General features: G+C 52.8%; 1 protein-coding gene across 1 annotated transcript in view; it reads left to right on the top strand.

Moving 5' to 3' along the window:
* DENND1B (DENN domain containing 1B) overlaps positions 1–22,874 on the top strand; it is a 160,547-nt gene that overhangs the window by 62,059 nt on the left and 75,614 nt on the right. Inside the window, exons 4-5 of the mRNA XM_075615498.1 lie at positions 208–257; positions 2,161–2,280. Of these exons, the coding sequence (XP_075471613.1) occupies positions 208–257; positions 2,161–2,280 (170 nt within the window). The remainder of the gene's footprint in view (positions 1–207; positions 258–2,160; positions 2,281–22,874) is intronic.

Genomic DNA, 22,874 nt, shown 5'->3' with positions numbered 1-22,874 from the left:
AAGTGCTTCAGACATAAAAGTTATATTAGCTAAAGAGTCCCTGCCCCGAATTGGTAGGTAGGATGTTCTGGTAAGTGCGTCTGCAGGGGGCCAAAGTCGATGTATGAGGTGTAAAGTATCATATTTATTATAGCATGTACAATATAGTACAGTATATATAGTATTGTGTGTGCATAGAGGTAATTCCTTCCTTTTCTCTCTGTATAGGACATCCTGTGTATGGTTCCAAAATTCTGCTTTCCCTTTGCCATTGAAAGGTGAGATTCTGTTATCATTCATAAGCCTCTTCTGTGCAAGAGGTGAACATAAGCGGCTTGATAAAATTCAAGTAAATAAGGCACCTGGCCCCGATGGCATGCATCCAAGAGTTTTCATGGAGTTAAGCTCAGTAATAGCCAAACCATTATATTTAATATTCAAGGACTCCATTTCCACAGGCTCAGTACCACAAGATTGGCGTAAAGCAGATGTGGTGCCTATATTTAAAAAGGGACCTAGATCACAACCGGGAAATTACAGACCTGTAAGCCTGACTTCAATTGTAGGGAAACTACTTGAAGGTTTAATACGGGATAATATTCAGAAATACCTAATGGAAAACAAAATTATTAGTAATAGTCAGCATGGATTTATGAAGGATAGATCTTGCCAAACTAACCTTATTTGTTTCTTTGAGGAGGTAAGTAGGAATTTAGACCAGGGTAATGCAGTTGATGTGGTCTACTTAGATTTTGCAAAGGCTTTTGATACGGTTTCACACAAGAGGTTGGTGTACAAAATAAAGCAAATTTGATTCAGTAAAAGTATATGCACCTGGATTGAAAACTGGTTAAAGGACAGACAACAGAGGGTTGTCATAAATGGAACTTTTTCAGGTTGGCTAAAGTTGTGAGTTGAGTATCCATCTTTGCTGATACTAAATTGTGTAAGGTAATAGAATCACAGCAGGATGTAATTTCTCTCCAGAAGGAGTTGGAGAGACTGGAAACGTGGGCAGGTAAAGGGCAAAATAAATAAACAGGCAACTTACACATTAAATGGAGATATATTGGGGGAATCCTTGATGGAGAAGGATTTAGGAGTGCTTGTAGACAGCAGGCTTAGCAATAGTGCCCAATGTCATGCAGTAGCTGCAAAGGCAAACAAGATCTTATCTTGCATCAAACGGGCAATGGATGGAAGGGAAGTAAACATAATTATGCCCCTTTACAAAGCATTAGTAAGACCACACCTTGAATATGGAGTACAATTTTGGGCACCAATCCTAAGGAAAGACATTATGGAACTAGAGAGAGTGCAGAGAAGAGCCACCAAATTAATAAAGGGGATGGACATTCTAACTTATGAGGAGAGGCTAGCTAAATTAGATTTATTTACATTAGAAAAGAGGCGTCTAAGAGGGGATATGATAACTATATACAAATATATTCAGGGACAATACAAGGAGCTTTCAAAAGAACTATCCATCCCACGGGCAGTACAAAGGACTCGGGGCCATCCCATAAGGTTGGAGGAAAGGAGATTTCACCAGTAACAAAGGAAAGGGTTCTTTACAGTAAGGGCAGTTACAGTGTGGGATTCATTACCCATGGAGACTGTGATGGCAGATACAATAGATTTGTTCAAAAAAAGGTTGGACATCTTTTTAGAAAGGAAAGGTATACAGGGATATACCAAATAAGTATACGTGGGAAGGATGTTGATCCAGGGATTAATCCGATTGCCAATTCTTGGAATCAGGAAGGAATTTATTTTTCCCCTTATAAGAGATCATTAGATGATGTGTCACTGGGGTTTTGTGTTTGCTTCCTCTGGATCAATATACTGTACGTACGGATGTAGGATAAAGTATCTGCCGTCTATATTTAGCATAGGTTCAACATGATGGATGGATGTCTTTTTTCAACCTCATCTACTATGTAACATGCGGTGCTGTATAATGATGCTGAGTATCTCTATACAATGATAATGAACATGCTGCGCTGTATAATGATTCTGAGTATCTGTATCCACTTTCAGCCCCCTGATACTGTGACAGTATTTATATTTCACAATGGGGGCTCAGCCACAGAAAGTAAAAGTGCAGAGAGAAACCCATCCCTGCAGGGTGTAAGTGTTTGGGACCGGCTGACACCCCTTCCCTCGCTGCCTCTCCCACAGGGTCACACAGACACAGGTGGGACAGCACTTCACCTTCGTTCTGACGGACATAGAGAGCAAGCAGAGGTTTGGCTTCTGCCGGCTGACATCTGGGGGGAAGATCTGTCTTTGTATCCTCAGGTGAGTGAGAAATATTTTGCTAAAGTTGGCGAGACATCTCCAAGCAGAGACGCTGACATCTCCAAGCACAGAGACGCTGACATCTCCAAGCACAGACACACTGACATCTCCAAGCACAGACACACTGACATCTCCAAGCACAGAGACGCTGACATCTCCAAGCACAGAGACGCTGACATCTCCAAGCACAGACACACTGACATCTCCAAGCACAGAGACGCTGACATCTCCAAGCACAGAGACGCTGACATCTCCAAGCACAGAGACGCTGACATCTCCAAGCACAGACACGCTGACATCTCCAAGCACAGAGACGCTGACATCTCCAAGCACAGAGACGCTGACATCTCCAAGCACAGACACACTGACATCTCCAAGCACAGACACACTGACATCTCCAAACACAGAGACGCTGACATCTCCAAGCACAGAGACGCTGACATCTCCAAGCACAGAGACGCTGACATCTCCAAGCACAGAGACGCTGACATCTCCAAACACAGAGACGCTGACATCTCCAAGCACAGACACACTGACATCTCCAAGCACAGAGACGCTGACATCTCCAAGCACAGAGACGCTGACATCTCCAAGCACAGAGACGCTGACATCTCCAAGCACAGAGACGCTGACATCTCCAAGCACAGAGACGCTGACATCTCCAAACACAGAGACGCTGACATCTCCAAGCACAGAGACGCTGACATCTCCAAGCACAGAGACGCTGACATCTCCAAGCACAGAGACGCTGACATCTCCAAACACAGAGACGCTGACATCTCCAAGCACAGAGACGCTGACATCTCCAAGCACAGAGACGCTGACATCTCCAAGCACAGAGACGCTGACATCTCCAAGCACAGAGACGCTGACATCTCCAAGCACAGAGACGCTGACATCTCCAAGCACAGACACTCTGACATCTCCAAGCACAGAGACGCTGACATCTCCAAGCACAGAGACGCTGACATCTCCAAGCACAGAGACGCTGACATCTCCAAGCACAGAGACGCTGACATCTCCAAGCACAGAGACGCTGACATCTCCAAACACAGAGACGCTGACATCTCCAAGCACAGAGACGCTGACATCTCCAAGCACAGAGACGCTGACATCTCCAAACACAGAGACGCTGACATCTCCAAGCACAGAGACGCTGACATCTCCAAGCACAGAGACGCTGACATCTCCAAGCACAGAGAAGCTGACATCTCCAAGCACAGAGAAGCTGACATCTCCAAGCACAGAGACGCTGACATCTCCAAGCACAGAGACGCTGACATCTCCAAGCACAGAGACGCTGACATCTCCAAGCACAGAGACGCTGACATCTCCAAGCACAGAGACGCTGACATCTCCAAGCACAGAGACGCTGACATCTCCAAGCACAGAGACGCTGACATCTCCAAGCACAGAGACGCTGACATCTCCAAGCACAGAGACGCTGACATCTCCAAGCACAGAGACGCTGACATCTCCAAGCACAGAGACGCTGACATCTCCAAGCACAGAGACGCTGACATCTCCAAGCACAGAGACGCTGACATCTCCAAGCACAGAGACGCTGACATCTCCAAGCACAGAGACGCTGACATCTCCAAGCACAGAGACGCTGACATCTCCAAGCACAGAGACGCTGACATCTCCAAGCACAGAGACGCTGACATCTCCAAGCACAGAGACGCTGACATCTCCAAGCACAGAGACGCTGACATCTCCAAGCACAGAGACGCTGACATCTCCAAGCACAGAGACGCTGACATCTCCAAGCACAGAGACGCTGACATCTCCAAGCACAGAGACGCTGACATCTCCAAGCACAGAGACGCTGACATCTCCAAGCACAGAGACGCTGACATCTCCAAGCACAGAGACGCTGACATCTCCAAGCACAGAGACGCTGACATCTCCAAGCACAGAGACGCTGACATCTCCAAGCACAGACACGCTGACATCTCCAAGCACAGAGACGCTGACATATCCAAGCACACACTGACATCTCCAAGCACAGAGACGCTGACATCTCCAAGCACAGAGACGCTGACATCTCCAAGCACAGAGACGCTGACATCTCCAAGCACAGAGACGCTGACATCTCCAAGCACAGACATGCTGACATCTCCAAGCACAGACACGCTGACATCTCCAAGCACAGAGACGCTGACATCTCCAAGCACAGAGACGCTGACATCTCCAAGCACAGAGACGCTGACATCTCCAAGCACAGAGACGCTGACATCTCCAAGCACAGAGACGCTGACATCTCCAAGCACAGAGACGCTGACATATCCAAGCACAGACACGCTGACATCTCCAAGCACAGAGACGCTGACATCTCCAAGCACAGAGACGCTGACATCTCCAAGCACAGAGACGCTGACATCTCCAAGCACACACTGACATCTCCAAGCACAGAGACGCTGACATCTCCAAGCACAGACACGCTGACATCTCCAAGCACAGACACACTGACATCTCCAAGCACAGAGACGCTGACATCTCCAAGCACAGACACGCTGACATCTCCAAGCACAGAGACGCTGACATCTCCAAGCACAGAGACGCTGGCATCTCCAAGCACAGAGACGCTGACATCTCCAAGCACAGAGACGCTGGCATCTCCAAGCACAGAGACGCTGACATCTCCAAGCACAGAGACGCTGACATCTCCAAACACAGAGACGCTGACATCTCCAAACACAGAGACGCTGACATCTCCAAGCACAGAGACGCTGACATCTCCAAGCACAGAGACGCTGACATCTCCAAGCACAAAGACGCTGACATCTTCAAGCACAGAGACGCTGACATCTCCAAGCACAGAGACGCTGACATCTCCAAGCACAGAGACGCTGACATCTCCAAGCACAGAGACGCTGACATCTCCAAGCACAGAGACGCTGACATCTCCAAGCACAGAGACGCTGACATCTCCAAGCACAGAGACGCTGACATCTCCAAGCACACACTGACATCTCCAAGCACAGAGACGCTGACATCTCCAAGCACAGAGACGCTGACATCTCCAAGCACAGAGACGCTGACATCTCCAAGCACAGAGACACTGACATCTCCAAGCACAGAGACGCTGACATCTCCAAGCACAGAGACGCTGACATCTCCAAGCACAGAGACGCTGACATCTCCAAGCACAGAGACGCTGACATCTCCAAGCACAGACACACTGACATCTCCAAGCACAGAGACGCTGACATCTCCAAGCACAGAGACGCTGACATCTCCAAGCACAGACACACTGACATCTCCAAGCACAGAGACGCTGACATCTCCAAGCACAGACACACTGACATCTCCAAGCACAGAGACGCTGACATCTCCAAGCACAGACACACTGACATCTCCAAGCACAGACACACTGACATCTCCAAGCACAGACACACTGACATCTCCAAGCACAGACACGCTGACATCTCCAAGCACAGATACACTGACATCTCCAAGCACAGACACACTGACATCTCCAAGCACAGACACACTGACATCTCCAAGCACAGACACACTGACATCTCCAAGCACAGAGACGCTGACATCTCCAAGCACAGACACACTGACATCTCCAAGCACAGACACACTGACATCTCCAAGCACAGAGAAACTGACATCTCCAAGCACAGAGACGCTGACATCTCCAAGCACAGACACACTGACATCTCCAAGCACACAGACGCTGACATCTCCAAGCACAGACACACTGACATCTCCAAGCACAGACACACTGACATCTCCAAGCACAGACACACTGACATCTCCAAGCACAGACACACTGACATCTCCAAGCACAGAGACGCTGACATCTCCAAGCACAGAGACGCTGACATCTCCAAGCACAGAGACGCTGACATCTCCAAGCACAGACACACTGACATCTCCAAGCACAGAGACGCTGACATCTCCAAGCACAGAGACGCTGACATCTCCAAGCACAGACACACTGACATCTCCAAGCACAGACACGCTGACATCTCCAAGCACAGAGAAACTGACATCTCCAAGCACAGAGACGCTGACATCTCCAAGCACAGAGACGCTGACATCTCCAAGCACAGAGACGCTGACATCTCCAAGCACAGACACACTGACATCTACAAGCACAGACACACTGACATCTCCAAGCACAGACACACTGACATCTCCAAGCACAGACACACTGAAATCTCCAAGCACAGAGACGCTGACATCTCCAAGCACAGAGACGCTGACATCTCCAAGCACAGACACGCTGACATCTCCAAGCACAGACACACTGACATCTCCAAGCACAGAGACGCTGACATCTCCAAGCACAGACACACTGACATCTCCAAGCACAGAGACGCTGACATCTCCAAGCACAGAGACGCTGACATCTCCAAGCACAGAGACGCTGACATCTCCAAGCACAGAGACGCTGACATCTCCAAGCACAGACACGCTGACATCTCCGAGCACAGACACGCTGACATCTCCGAGCACAGACACACTGACATCTCCAAGCACAGAGACGCTGACATCTCCAAGCACAGACACACTGACATCTCCAAGCACAGAGACGCTGACATCTCCAAGCACAGACACACTGACATCTCCAAGCACAGAGACGCTGACATCTCCAAGCACAGACACACTGACATCTCCGAGCACAGACACGCTGACATCTCCAAGCACAGAGACGCTGACATCTCCAAGCACAGAGACGCTGACATCTCCAAGCACAGACACACTGACATCTCCAAGCACAGACACACTGACATCTCCAAGCACAGACACGCTGACATCTCCAAGCACAGAGACGCTGACATCTCCAAGCACAGACACGCTGACATCTCCAAGCACAGAGACGCTGACATCTCCAAGCACAGACACACTGACATCTCCAAGCACAGAGAAACTGACATCTCCAAGCACAGAGACGCTGACATCTCCAAGCACAGACACACTGACATCTCCAAGCACACAGACGCTGACATCTCCAAGCACAGACACACTGACATCTCCAAGCACAGACACACTGACATCTCCAAGCACAGACACACTGACATCTCCAAGCACAGACACACTGACATCTCCAAGCACAGAGACGCTGACATCTCCAAGCACAGAGACGCTGACATCTCCAAGCACAGAGACGCTGACATCTCCAAGCACAGACACACTGACATCTCCAAGCACAGAGACGCTGACATCTCCAAGCACAGAGACGCTGACATCTCCAAGCACAGACACACTGACATCTCCAAGCACAGACACGCTGACATCTCCAAGCACAGAGAAACTGACATCTCCAAGCACAGAGACGCTGACATCTCCAAGCACAGAGACGCTGACATCTCCAAGCACAGAGACGCTGACATCTCCAAGCACAGACACACTGACATCTACAAGCACAGACACACTGACATCTCCAAGCACAGACACACTGACATCTCCAAGCACAGACACACTGAAATCTCCAAGCACAGAGACGCTGACATCTCCAAGCACAGAGACGCTGACATCTCCAAGCACAGACACGCTGACATCTCCAAGCACAGACACACTGACATCTCCAAGCACAGAGACGCTGACATCTCCAAGCACAGACACACTGACATCTCCAAGCACAGAGACGCTGACATCTCCAAGCACAGAGACGCTGACATCTCCAAGCACAGAGACGCTGACATCTCCAAGCACAGAGACGCTGACATCTCCAAGCACAGACACGCTGACATCTCCGAGCACAGACACGCTGACATCTCCGAGCACAGACACACTGACATCTCCAAGCACAGAGACGCTGACATCTCCAAGCACAGACACACTGACATCTCCAAGCACAGAGACGCTGACATCTCCAAGCACAGACACACTGACATCTCCAAGCACAGAGACGCTGACATCTCCAAGCACAGACACACTGACATCTCCGAGCACAGACACGCTGACATCTCCAAGCACAGAGACGCTGACATCTCCAAGCACAGAGACGCTGACATCTCCAAGCACAGACACACTGACATCTCCAAGCACAGACACACTGACATCTCCAAGCACAGACACGCTGACATCTCCAAGCACAGAGACGCTGACATCTCCAAGCACAGACACGCTGACATCTCCAAGCACAGAGACGCTGACATCTCCAAACACAGAGACGCTGACATCTCCAAGCACAGACACGCTGACATCTCCAAGCACAGAGACGCTGACATCTCCAAGCACAGACACACTGACATCTCCAAGCACAGAGACGCTGACATATCCAAGCACACACTGACATCTCCAAGCACAGACACACTGACATCTCCAAGCACAGACACACTGACATCTCCAAGCACAGAGACGCTGACATATCCAAGCACACACTGACATCTCCAAGCACAGAGACGCTGACATCTCCAAGCACAGACACACTGACATCTCCAAGCACAGAGACGCTGACATCTCCAAGCACAGACACACTGACATCTCCAAGCACAGAGACGCTGACATCTCCAAGCACAGACACGCTGACATCTCCGAGCACAGACACACTGACATCTCCAAGCACAGACACACTGACATCTCCAAGCACAGACACACTGACATCTCCAAGCACAGAGACGCTGACATCTCCAAGCACAGAGACGCTGACATCTCCAAGCACAGACACACTGACATCTCCAAGCACAGAGACGCTGACATCTCCAAGCACAGACACACTGACATCTCCAAGCACAGAGACGCTGGCATCTCCAAGCACAGAGACGCTGACATCTCCAAGCACAGAGACGCTGACATCTCCAAACACAGAGACGCTGACATCTCCAAACACAGAGACGCTGACATATCCAAGCACACACTGACATCTCCAAGCACAGACACACTGACATCTCCAAGCACAGACACACTGACATCTCCAAGCACAGAGACGCTGACATCTCCAAGCACAGACACACTGACATCTCCAAGCACAGATACACTGACATCTCCAAGCACAGAGACGCTGACATCTCCAAGCACAGACACACTGACATCTCCAAGCACAGAGACGCTGACATCTCCAAGCACAGACACGCTGACATCTCCGAGCACAGACACACTGACATCTCCAAGCACAGACACACTGACATCTCCAAGCACAGAGACGCTGACATCTCCAAGCACAGAGACGCTGACATCTCCAAGCACAGACACACTGACATCTCCAAGCACAGACACACTGACATCTCCAAGCACAGACACACTGACATCTCCAAGCACAGACACACTGACATCTCCAAGCACAGACACACTGACATCTCCAAGCACAGAGACGCTGACATCTCCAAGCACAGACACGCTGACATCTCCGAGCACAGACACACTGACATCTCCAAGCACAGACACACTGACATCTCCAAGCACAGACACACTGACATCTCCAAGCACAGACACACTGACATCTCCAAGCACAGACACACTGACATCTCCAAGCACAGAGACGCTGACATCTCCAAGCACAGACACGCTGACATCTCCAAGCACAGAGACACTGACATCTCCAAGCACAGAGACGCTGACATCTCCAAGCACAGAGACGCTGACATCTCCAAGCACAGAGACGCTGACATCTCCGAGCACAGACACGCTGACATCTCCGAGCACAGACACACTGACATCTCCAAGCACAGAGACGCTGACATCTCCAAGCACAGACACACTGACATCTCCAAGCACAGACACACTGACATCTCCAAGCACAGACACACTGACATCTCCAAGCACAGAGACACTGACATCTCCAAGCACAGACACGCTGACATCTCCAAGCACAGAGACGCTGACATCTCCAAGCACAGAGACGCTGACATCTCCAAGCACAGAGACGCTGACATCTCCAAGCACAGACACGCTGACATCTCCAAGCACAGAGACGCTGACATCTCCAAGCACAGAGACGCTGACATCTCCAAGCACAGAGACGCTGACATCTCCAAGCACAGACACGCTGACATCTCCAAGCACAGAGACGCTGACATATCCAAGCACAGACACACTGACATCTCCAAGCACAGACACACTGACATCTCCAAGCACAGACACACTGACATCTCCAAGCACAGACACACTGACATCTCCAAGCACAGACACACTGACATCTCCAAGCACAGAGACGCTGACATCTCCAAGCACAGACACACTGACATCTCCAAGCACAGAGACGCTGACATCTCCAAGCACAGAGACGCTGACATCTCCAAGCACAGACACACTGACATCTCCAAGCACAGATACACTGACATCTCCAAGCACAGACACGCTGACATCTCCAAGCACAGAGACGCTGACATCTCCAAGCACAGAGACGCTGACATCTCCAAGCACAGAGACGCTGACATCTCCAAGCACTGACACGCTGAAATCTCCAAGCACAGAGACGCTGACATCTCCAAGCACAGAGATGCTGACATCTCCAAGTACAGACACGCTGACATCTCCAAGCACAGAGACGCTGACATCTCCAAGCACAGAGACACTGACATCTCCAAGCACAGAGACGCTGACATCTCCAAACACAGAGACGCTGACATCTCCAAGCACAGAGACGCTGACATCTCCAAGCACAGACACGCTGACATCTCCAAGCACAGAGACGCTGACATCTCCAAGCACAGAGACACTGACATCTCCAAGCACAGAGACGCTGACATCTCCAAGCACAGACACGCTGACATCTCCGAGCACAGACACACTGACATCTCCAAGCACAGACACACTGACATCTCCAAGCACAGACACACTGACATCTCCAAGCACAGACACGCTGACATCTCCAAGCACAGAGACGCTGACATCTCCAAGCACAGACACGCTGACATCTCCAAACACAGAGACGCTGACATCTCCAAGCACAGAGACGCTGACATCTCCAAGCACAGACACGCTGACATCTCCAAGCACAGAGACGCTGACATCTCCAAGCACAGAGACGCTGACATCTCCAAGCACAGAGACGCTGACATCTCCAAGCACAGAGACGCTGACATCTCCAAGCACAGAGACGCTGACATCTCCAAGCACAGAGACGCTGACATCTCCAAGCACACACTGACATCTCCAAGCACAGAGACGCTGACATCTCCAAGCACAGAGACGCTGACATCTCCAAGCACAGACACACTGACATCTCCAAGCACAGACACACTGACATCTCCAAGCACAGACACACTGACATCTCCAAGCACAGACACACTGACATCTCCAAGCACAGACACACTGACATCTCCAAGCACAGACACACTGACATCTCCAAGCACAGAGACGCTGACATCTCCAAGCACAGAGACGCTGACATCTCCAAGCACAGACACACTGACATCTCCAAGCACAGAGACGCTGACATCTCCAAGCACAGACACACTGACATCTCCAAGCACAGACACACTGACATCTCCAAGCACAGAGACGCTGACATCTCCAAGCACAGACACACTGACATCTCCAAGCACAGAGACGCTGACATCTCCAAGCACAGAGACGCTGACATCTCCAAGCACAGACACACTGACATCTCCAAGCACAGAGACGCTGACATCTCCAAGCACAGAGACGCTGACATCTCCAAGCACAGAGACGCTGACATCTCCAAGCACTGACACGCTGAAATCTCCAAGCACAGAGACGCTGACATCTCCAAGCACAGAGATGCTGACATCTCCAAGTACAGACACGCTGACATCTCCAAGCACAGAGACGCTGACATCTCCAAACACAGAGACGCTGACATCTCCAAGCACAGAGACGCTGACATCTCCAAGCACAGACACGCTGACATCTCCAAGCACAGAGACGCTGACATCTCCAAGCACAGACACACTGACATCTCCAAGCACAGAGACGCTGACATCTCCAAGCACAGAGACGCTGACATCTCCAAGCACAGACACACTGACATCTCCAAGCACAGAGACGCTGACATCTCCAAGCACAGAGACGCTGACATCTCCAAGCACAGACACACTGACATCTCCAAGCACAGACACGCTGACATCTCCAAGCACAGACACGCTGACATCTCCAAGCACAGACACACTGACATCTCCAAGCACAGACACACTGACATCTCCAAGCACAGACACACTGACATCTCCAAGCACAGACACGCTGACATCTCCAAGCACAGACACGCTGACATCTCCAAGCACAGACACGCTGACATCTCCAAGCACAGAGACGCTGACATCTCCAAGCACAGAGACGCTGACATCTCCAAGCACAGAGACGCTGACATCTCCAAGCACAGAGACGCTGACATCTCCAAGCACAGAGACGCTGACATCTCCAAGCACAGAGACGCTGACATCTCCAAGCACAGACACGCTGACATCTCCGAGCACAGACACACTGACATCTCCAAGCACAGACACACTGACATCTCCAAGCACAGACACACTGACATCTCCAAGCACAGACACGCTGACATCTCCAAGCACAGAGACGCTGACATCTCCAAGCACAGACACGCTGACATCTCCAAACACAGAGACGCTGACATCTCCAAGCACAGAGACGCTGACATCTCCAAGCACAGACACGCTGACATCTCCAAGCACAGAGACGCTGACATCTCCAAGCACAGAGACGCTGACATCTCCAAGCACAGAGACGCTGACATCTCCAAGCACAGAGACGCTGACATCTCCAAGCACAGAGACGCTGACATCTCCAAGCACAGAGACGCTGACATCTCCAAGCACACACTGACATCTCCAAGCACAGAGACGCTGACATCTCCAAGCACAGAGACGCTGACATCTCCAAGCACAGACACACTGACATCTCCAAGCACAGACACACTGACATCTCCAAGCACAGACACACTGACATCTCCAAGCACAGACACACTGACATCTCCAAGCACAGACACACTGACATCTCCAAGCACAGACACACTGACATCTCCAAGCACAGAGACGCTGACATCTCCAAGCACAGAGACGCTGACATCTCCAAGCACAGACACACTGACATCTCCAAGCACAGAGACGCTGACATCTCCAAGCACAGACACACTGACATCTCCAAGCACAGACACACTGACATCTCCAAGCACAGAGACGCTGACATCTCCAAGCACAGACACACTGACATCTCCAAGCACAGAGACGCTGACATCTCCAAGCACAGAGACGCTGACATCTCCAAGCACAGACACACTGACATCTCCAAGCACAGAGACGCTGACATCTCCAAGCACAGAGACGCTGACATCTCCAAGCACAGAGACGCTGACATCTCCAAGCACTGACACGCTGAAATCTCCAAGCACAGAGACGCTGACATCTCCAAGCACAGAGATGCTGACATCTCCAAGTACAGACACGCTGACATCTCCAAGCACAGAGACGCTGACATCTCCAAACACAGAGACGCTGACATCTCCAAGCACAGAGACGCTGACATCTCCAAGCACAGACACGCTGACATCTCCAAGCACAGAGACGCTGACATCTCCAAGCACAGACACACTGACATCTCCAAGCACAGAGACGCTGACATCTCCAAGCACAGACACACTGACATCTCCAAGCACAGAGACGCTGACATCTCCAAGCACAGAGACGCTGACATCTCCAAGCACAGAGACGCTGACATCTCCAAGCACAGACACACTGACATCTCCAAGCACAGACACGCTGACATCTCCAAGCACAGACACGCTGACATCTCCAAGCACAGACACACTGACATCTCCAAGCACAGACACACTGACATCTCCAAGCACAGACACACTGACATCTCCAAGCACAGACACACTGACATCTCCAAGCACAGACACGCTGACATCTCCAAGCACAGAGACGCTGACATCTCCAAGCACAGAGACGCTGACATCTCCAAGCACAGAGACGCTGACATCTCCAAGCACAGACACACTGACATCTCCAAGCACAGACACACTGACATCTCCAAGCACAGAGACGCTGACATATCAAAGAACTGACAATTAATACAAGTGTCCAGTGTAATTGTAGACCTCTGTTTTTCTCTCTCTCCTGAATCTCTTTTCTCTCTGACACTTTTTTATAACTCTTACTCTCTCTTCCCTCTCATCTTTTCCTCTTTTTCTCCTCCTGTCTCTGTCACTTTCTCTCCCCTCTCTCAATGTCTTTTCTTTCTGACACTTTCTTGCTCTCATCCCCATCTCTCTGTCTCTTTATCACACTGTATCTCTCTCGACCCCCTCTCCCCTCTCTCCTTTCCTCCTCTCTTTCCTCTTTCCCTCTCTTTCCTCTCTCCCTTCTCCCTCTCTCACTTACCCCTCTCTTTTCTCTCCCTTTTTTCTTCTCTCTCTTTCCTATGTCCCTCTACTCCTCCTCTCTCAGCTCTCTCCCTCTTTCTCTCCCTCTCTCGCCTCCTACACTCTTCCCCCTCTTCCTTCCCTCTCTCTTCCCTTCCCTGTCTCCCTCTCTCTACCATTTTTTCTCCACCCCCTCTCTTTCATATTTCTCCTTTCCTCCTCCCTCTCTTTATTTCAGCACTCTTCCCCCCCCCTCTCTCTCTCTCTCCCTCTTTCCTCTCTCTCCCCCTCTTTCCTCTCTCTCTCTCTCTCCCCCCCCTCTTTCCTCTCTCCCTCTTTCCTCTCCCCCCCCCCCCTCTGTCTCTTCTCCTTTACTCTCTCTCTCCTCCTGGACCCCCTCTCTCTCTTTCTCACTTTCTTTCCCCTTTATCTCCCTCCCCCCTCTCCCTTTCTTTTCTCCCTCTCCCTCCCCTCCCCTCCCTCCCTCTCTCTCTCTCTCTCTCCCCCTCTCTTTCCTCTCTCTCTCACCCTCTCTTTCTCCCTTGGGGCACTTCCCTCAGACGACAAATGTTTCCAATTTCCCCCCTCCCCTGTGTCCATATCCCAGACTTGAAAAGCCTCCCCCCTCCCCTCACTCCCAGACACGGGGACGTCTGGACAGGAGGAAAAGCAGCTTCCCCCTTTCCCTTTAGAGGTGAGGGTCCCCCGCTGGTAACTCCGAGCTGTAACTGCTCCCCTGCCCTTCCAACACCAAACACTTCCTCCCCGTAACTTAACCTTCCGCCCGCTCCCTTTAACAAGTGCCCCCCCAGCGGGAGCCCCAGTGACACAGGAGCCTGACGGGAAGCGGGGCTGCTAATCACAAGCAGGGCCCGGGACCCTTCCCAGCGCAAACCCTTCCACCCGCTGCTAATTAGCCATGAAATATGTGCTGGGCGCTCTCTCAGACAGGTGCTGCGGGCGCCGGAGTCTCATTCCTCCAACGGTCTCCTTCGCTCTCTCGCTCTCTCTGTCTCTCTATTTCTCTCTCTTTCTTTTCCTCCCTCTCTCTTTCTCTCTTCCTCCCTCTTTCTCTCTTCCTCCCCCTCTCTCTCACTCTCTCTGTCTCTACGTCTCTCTCTTCCTCCCTCTCTCACCATCTCTTTCCCTCCCCCTTTTTTCTTTCTCCCTTTTTGTCCCTCTTTCTCTCCCCCTCTCTATTTCTCCTCCACTCTTTCTCCCCTCTCTCCCTTCCCTCTCGCCCCCCCCGTATTTCCCCCCGTATTTTCCCCCTCTCTTTCTCCCTCCGTATTTTCCCCCTCTCTTTCTCCCTCCCCCTCTCTTTCTCCCCCCCGTATTTCCCCCCTCTCTTTCTCCCTCCCCCCCTCTCTTTCACAACACTCTTTTTTCTAGTCCGACTTTCTCCCTCTCCCCTATCTTCCCCTCCCTCCTGCCTCTCTTTCTCCCTCCCCCTCTCTCTTTCTCCCTCCCCCTCTCTCTTTCTCCCTCCACCCTCTCTCTCTTTCTCCCTCCCCCTTCTCTCTCTTTCTCCCCCTCTTTCTTCTCCTCTCTCTTTCTTCATCCCCCTCTCTTTCTTCTCCTCTCTCTTTCTTCTCCGCTCTCCCTCCCCCTCTCTTTCTTCTTTCGCTTTCTCCCTCCTCTCTCTTTCTTTTTCCCTCTATCTTTCTCCCTCCCCCTCTCTATCTTTCTTTGTCCCCCTCATCTCTCTCTTTCTCCCTCTCTCACTTTCTCCCTCCTCCCTTTCTCCTCTCTCTCCCCCCCCTCCCTTTCTCCCTCCCTCTCTCCCCCCCCCTTATCTATATATTATATACAGATGTATCGGCTTCGTTGCCGTTTATCGGGGGGCTTTATAGTGGGGCCCAAAATGTCGTCTTAGGCTGCGCTTATAGTGCCTTGCGACGGCGACGCGACGTCGCTCCGAAACAAATACACTGACTCCGTCGCAAGCGCTTATAGTAAGCGCGACGGAGCGACCAAAAATTTGGCAGCCGGGTAAATTTGATTTTTTAGAGACAGTCACCAAATTTGATTTTTTTAGTGACGTTACTGGCCGTATCGCTAGCGACATCGCTTCAAATCAAATTACAACTTTTGCCGACGGCGACGGGTGACGTCATCGGTCACGTCGCCGTCGCCAGCACTATAAGCGCGGCCTTATTCCGCACCCAAACAGCCACTGAGACATTTGGAAACTCTGTGCTTGTTATTTATCAGTACAGGACATGTTGTGTTATCACTGGGAATGTGGGACTGTTCTACATCCAGTAGTAACATTTCTGTAAAGAAATATATATACAGTATATATAAAATCTATATGTATGTATATATAGGTATATATATAATATGTTGACATGTGCTCCCTCTAAAACAAAAAACACACATATTTTTGTAGAGATGTATGTATAATATATACACACACACACACACACACTTATATAAATGTACAGTATATACATAACTATATAACATATTACTTCTAGATACAGATATATTATTATACAATCAATATTTTTGTAGAGATGTATTATATATATATATACACACACTCACATTTATATCTATGTACATATACATTCCTATGTAGCATATTCATATGACATTTAGATAGAGATATGTAAGTGTATATATACCGGTACATGGCGTATCTCACCCTTTTCCCTTTGAAGTGACCACCCAGACAGTGCTGTGGCGCAGCGTGGGAGTGCCAGCCTCACGTGGCCCTGAAACGGGTGACCCCTTTCCTTACAGTTTGGTGAAAGCTGCACGAACATAAATCTGCCACCGGCCCGGCAGGGAGAGGGGAGATGCCCACACAGGGGACATGCTATTACCAGGCCGGCCCAGCAGGGAGAGGGGAGATGCCCACACAGGGGACATGCTGTTACTCACCAGGCCGGCCCGGCAGGGAGAGGGGAGATGCCCACACAGGGGACATACTGTTACCAGGCCGGCCCGGCAGGGAGAGGGGAGATGCCCACACAGGGGACATGCTGTTACTCACCAGGCCGGCCCGGCAGGGAGAGGGGAGATGCCCACACAGGGGACATGCTATTACCAGGCCGGCCCGGCAGGGAGAGGGGAGATGCCCACACAGGGGACATGCTATTACCAGGCCGGCCCGGCAGGGAGAGGGGAGATGCCCACACAGGGGACATGCTGTTACTCACCAGGCCGGCCCGGCAGGGAGAGGGGAGATGCCCACACAGGGGACATACTGTTACCAGGCCGGCCCGGCAGGGAGAGGGGAGATGCCCACACAGGGGACATGCTGTTACTCACCAGGCCGGCCCGGCAGGGAGAGGGGAGATGCCCACACAGGGGACATGCTATTACCAGGCCGGCCCGGCAGGGAGAGGGGAGATGCCCACACAGGGGAAATGCTATTACCAGGCCGGCCCGGCAGGGAGAGGGGAGATGCCCACACAGGGGAAATGCTATTACCAGGCCGGCCCGGCAGGGAGAGGGGAGATGCCCACACAGGGGACATGCTATTACCAGGCCGGCCCGGCAGGGAGAGGGGAGATGCCCACACAGGGGACATGCTATTACCAGGCCGGCCCGGCAGGGAGAGGGGAGATGCCCACACAGGGGACATGCTGTCACCAGGCCGGCCCGGCAGGGAGAGGGGAGATGCCCACACAGGGGACATGCTGTTACTCACCCGGGCGGCCCGGCAGGGAGAGGGGAGATGCCCACACAGGGGACATGCTATTACTCACCAGGCCGGCCCGGCAGGAAGAGGGGAGATGCCCACACAGGGGACATGCTATTACTCACCAGGCCGGCCCGGCAGGGAGAGGGGAGATGCCCACACAGGGGACATGCTATTACCAGGCCGGCCCGGCAGGGAGAGGGGAGATGCCCACACAGGGGACAGGCTATTACTCACCAGGCCGGCCCGGCAGGGAGAGGGGAGATGCCCACGCAGGGGACATGCTGTTACTCACCAGGCCGGCCCGGCAGGGAGAGGGGAGATGCCCACACAGGGGACATGCTATTACCAGGCCGGCCCGGCAGGGAGAGGGGAGATGCCCACACAGGGGACATGCTATTACTCACCAGGCCGGCCCGGCAGGGAGAGGGGAGATGCCCACACAGGGGACATGCTATTACTCACCAGGCCGGCCCGGCAGGGAGAGGGGAGATGCCCACACAGGGGACATGCTATTACTCACCAGGCCGGCCCGGCAGGGAGAGGGGAGATGCCCACACAGGGGACATGCTATTACTCACCAGGCCGGCCCGGCAGGGAGAGGGGAGATACCCACACAGGGGAAATGCTATTACCAGGCCGGCCCGGCAGGGAGAGGAGAAATACTCACACAGGGGAAATGCTATTACCAGGCCGGCCCGGCAGGGAGAGGGGAGATGCCCACACAGGGGACATGCTATTACTCACCAGGCCGGCCCGGCAGGGAGAGGGGAGATACCCACACAGGGGAAATGCTATTACCAGGCCGGCCCGGCAGGGAGAGGGGAGATGCCCACACAGGAGACATGCTATTACTCACCAGGCCGGCCCGGCAGGGAGAGGGGAGATGCCCACACAGGGGACATGCTATTACTCACCAGGCCGGCCCGGCAGGGAGAGGGGAGATGCCCACACAGGGGACATGCTATTACCAGGCCGGCCCGGCAGGGAGAGGGGAGATGCCCACACAGGGGACATGCTGTCACCAGGCCGGCCCGGCAGGGAGAGGGGAGATGCCCACACAGGGGACATGCTGTTACTCACCCGGCCGGCCCGGCAGGGAGAGGGGAGATGCCCACACAGGGGACATGCTATTACTCACCAGGCCGGCCCGGCAGGAAGAGGGGAGATGCCCACACAGGGGACATGCTATTACTCACCAGGCCGGCCCGGCAGGGAGAGGGGAGATGCCCACACAGGGGACATGCTATTACCAGGCCGGCCCGGCAGGGAGAGGGGAGATGCCCACACAGGGGACAGGCTATTACTCACCAGGCCGGCCCGGCAGGGAGAGGGGAGATGCCCACGCAGGGGACATGCTGTTACTCACCAGGCCGGCCCGGCAGGGAGAGGGGAGATGCCCACACAGGGGACATGCTATTACCAGGCCGGCCCGGCAGGGAGAGGGGAGATGCCCACACAGGGGACATGCTATTACTCACCAGGCCGGCCCGGCAGGGAGAGGGGAGATGCCCACACAGGGGACATGCTATTACTCACCAGGCCGGCCCGGCAGGGAGAGGGGAGATGCCCACGCAGGGGACATGCTGTTACTCACCAGGCCGGCCCGGCAGGGAGAGGGGAGATGCCCACACAGGGGACATGCTATTACCAGGCCGGCCCGGCAGGGAGAGGGGAGATGCCCACACAGGGGACATGCTATTACTCACCAGGCCGGCCCGGCAGGGAGAGGGGAGATGCCCACACAGGGGACATGCCGTTACTGACCAGGCCGGCCCGGCAGGGAGAGGGGAGATGCCCACACAGGGGACATGCTATCACTCACCAGGCCGGCCCGGCAGGGAGAGGGGAGATGCCCACACAGGGGACATGCTGTTACTCACCAGGCCGGCCCGGCAGGGAGAGGGGAGATGCCCACACAGGGGACATGCTATTACTCACCAGGCCGGCCCGGCAGGGAGAGGGGAGATGCCCACACAGGGGACATGCTATTACTCACCAGGCCGGCCCAGCAGGGAGAGGGGAGATGCCCACACAGGGGACATGCTATTACTCACCAGGCCGGCCTGGCAGGGAGAGGGGAGATGCCCACACAGGGGACATGCTATTACTCACCAGGCCGGCCCGGCAGGGAGAGGGGAGATGCCCACACAGGGGACATGCTATTACCAGGCCGGCCCGGCAGGGAGAGGGGAGATGCCCACACAGGGGACATGCTGTCACCAGGCCGGCCCGGCAGGGAGAGGGGAGATGCCCACACAGGGGACATGCTGTTACTCACCCGGCCGGCCCGGCAGGGAGAGGGGAGATGCCCACACAGGGGACATGCTATTACTCACCAGGCCGGCCCGGCAGGAAGAGGGGAGATGCCCACACAGGGGACATGCTATTACTCACCAGGCCGGCCCGGCAGGGAGAGGGGAGATGCCCACACAGGGGACATGCTATTACCAGGCCGGCCCGGCAGGGAGAGGGGAGATGCCCACACAGGGGACAGGCTATTACTCACCAGGCCGGCCCGGCAGGGAGAGGGGAGATGCCCACGCAGGGGACATGCTGTTACTCACCAGGCCGGCCCGGCAGGGAGAGGGGAGATGCCCACACAGGGGACATGCCGTTACTGACCAGGCCGGCCCGGCAGGGAGAGGGGAGATGCCCACACAGGGGACATGCTATCACTCACCAGGCCGGCCCGGCAGGGAGAGGGGAGATGCCCACACAGGGGACATGCTGTTACTCACCAGGCCGGCCCGGCAGGGAGAGGGGAGATGCCCACACAGGGGACATGCTATTACTCACCAGGCCGGCCCGGCAGGGAGAGGGGAGATGCCCACACAGGGGACATGCTATTACTCACCAGGCCGGCCCGGCAGGGAGAGGGGAGATGCCCACACAGGGGACATGCTATTACTCACCAGGCCGGCCCAGCAGGGAGAGGGGAGATGCCCACACAGGGGACATGCTATTACTCACCAGGCCGGCCCGGCAGGGAGAGGGGAGATGCCCACACAGGGGACATGCTATTACTCACCAGGCCGGCCTGGCAGGGAGAGGGGAGATGCCCACACAGGGGACATGCTATTACTCACCAGGCCGGCCTGGCAGGGAGAGGGGAGATGCCCACGCAAGGGACATGCTATTACTCACCAGGCCGGCCCGGCAGGGAGAGGGGAGATGCCCACACAGGGGAAATGCTATTACTCACCAGGCCGGCCCGGCAGGGAGAGATATATATGGAATAATATGATAAATGAGTCTGCATTGCAGCAAGGGGCACGATATCTTCCATATAAATCAACTTTAAGCTTCAATAATGCCAAGTGAGCTTTGGCATGGGCTGGAGTTTGCACACCTGTTAACCCCTGTTTTGCCAATGCAAGTGCCCCTCAAGGCGTCCCACTGGTTACCCCAGGGGTTGGCCGCTCCAGTCCTCAAGGGCCACCAACATGTCAGGTTTTCAGGAGATCCCTGCTTCAGCACAGGTGTCTCAATTAGTTGCTCAGTCAACGACTGCACCACCTGTGCTGAAGCAAGGATATCCTGAATACCTGACCTGTTGGTGGCCCTTGATCCCTGGAGTCATTGACTGAGCCACTGATTGAGCCACCTGTGCTGAAGCAGGGACTTATTGAGCCACCTGTGCTGAAGCAGGGATATCCTGGAAACCTAACCTGTTGGTGGCCCTTGAGGACTGGAGTGGGCCACTCCTGGGTTACTCTGTGCCTTGCTATGGGACCAGTAGCTTTAAAGAAAAGTAGTAGTACTGTGTATCAATACAAGAAATTCCAGAGATACAAAGTGTTGTGAGAAACTCCAGAGATACAAAGTGTTGAGAGAAACTCCAGAGATACAAAGTGTTGGGAGAAACTCCAGAGATACAAAGTGTTGGGAGAAACTCCAGAGATACAAAGTGTTGTGAGAAACTCCAGAGATACAAAGTGTTGGGAGAAACTCCAGAGATACAAAGTGTTGGGAGAAACTCCAGAGATACAAAGTGTTGTGAGAAACTCCAGAGATACAAAGTGTTGGGAGAAACTCCAGAGATACAAAGTGTTGGGAGAAACTCCAGAGATACAAAGTGTTGTGAGAAACTCCAGAGATACAAAGTGTTGGGAGAAACTCCAGAGATACAAAGTGTTGTGAGAAACTCCAGAGATACAAAGTGTTGTGAGAAACTCCAGAGATACAAAGTGTTGGGAGAAACTCCAGAGATACAAAGTGTTGGGAGAAACTCCAGAGATACAAAGTGTTGTGAGAAACTCCAGAGATACAAAGTGTTGGGAGAAACTCCAGAGATACAAAGTGTTGGGAGAAACTCCAGAGATACAAAGTGCTGGGAGAAACTCCAGAGATACAAAGTGTTGGGAGAAACTCCAGAGATACAAAGTGTTGGGAGAAACTCCAGAGATACAAAGTGTTGGGAGAAAGGCATGTTGGTCCTCATGAAAAAAATTGTTAAAAAACAATACTTTGGTAAATTAAAAAGTAGCTGTACTGTTTAGGTGGCAAGCGCTGGTGATACTCAGTACCCTTCCGCGGGTGCATGATGAAGATTTGAAAACACAGATATAAGGCCAGGAGAGTAATGAATGATAGCAGAAAAACGTGAAATAAATCCGTTCTGGGGTATTACTGTAGATAATACTATAATACTATGTGCTACACTCTTGAAATTGCTCTTTGTTATAATAATTATATTTG

Source organism: Ascaphus truei, chromosome 10 (genome assembly GCF_040206685.1).
Source record: "Ascaphus truei isolate aAscTru1 chromosome 10, aAscTru1.hap1, whole genome shotgun sequence".
NCBI classification, from domain to species: domain Eukaryota; kingdom Metazoa; phylum Chordata; class Amphibia; order Anura; family Ascaphidae; genus Ascaphus; species Ascaphus truei.
Note: the sequence above shows the minus strand (reverse complement) of the source record. Positions and strands in the feature narration are given on the sequence as shown.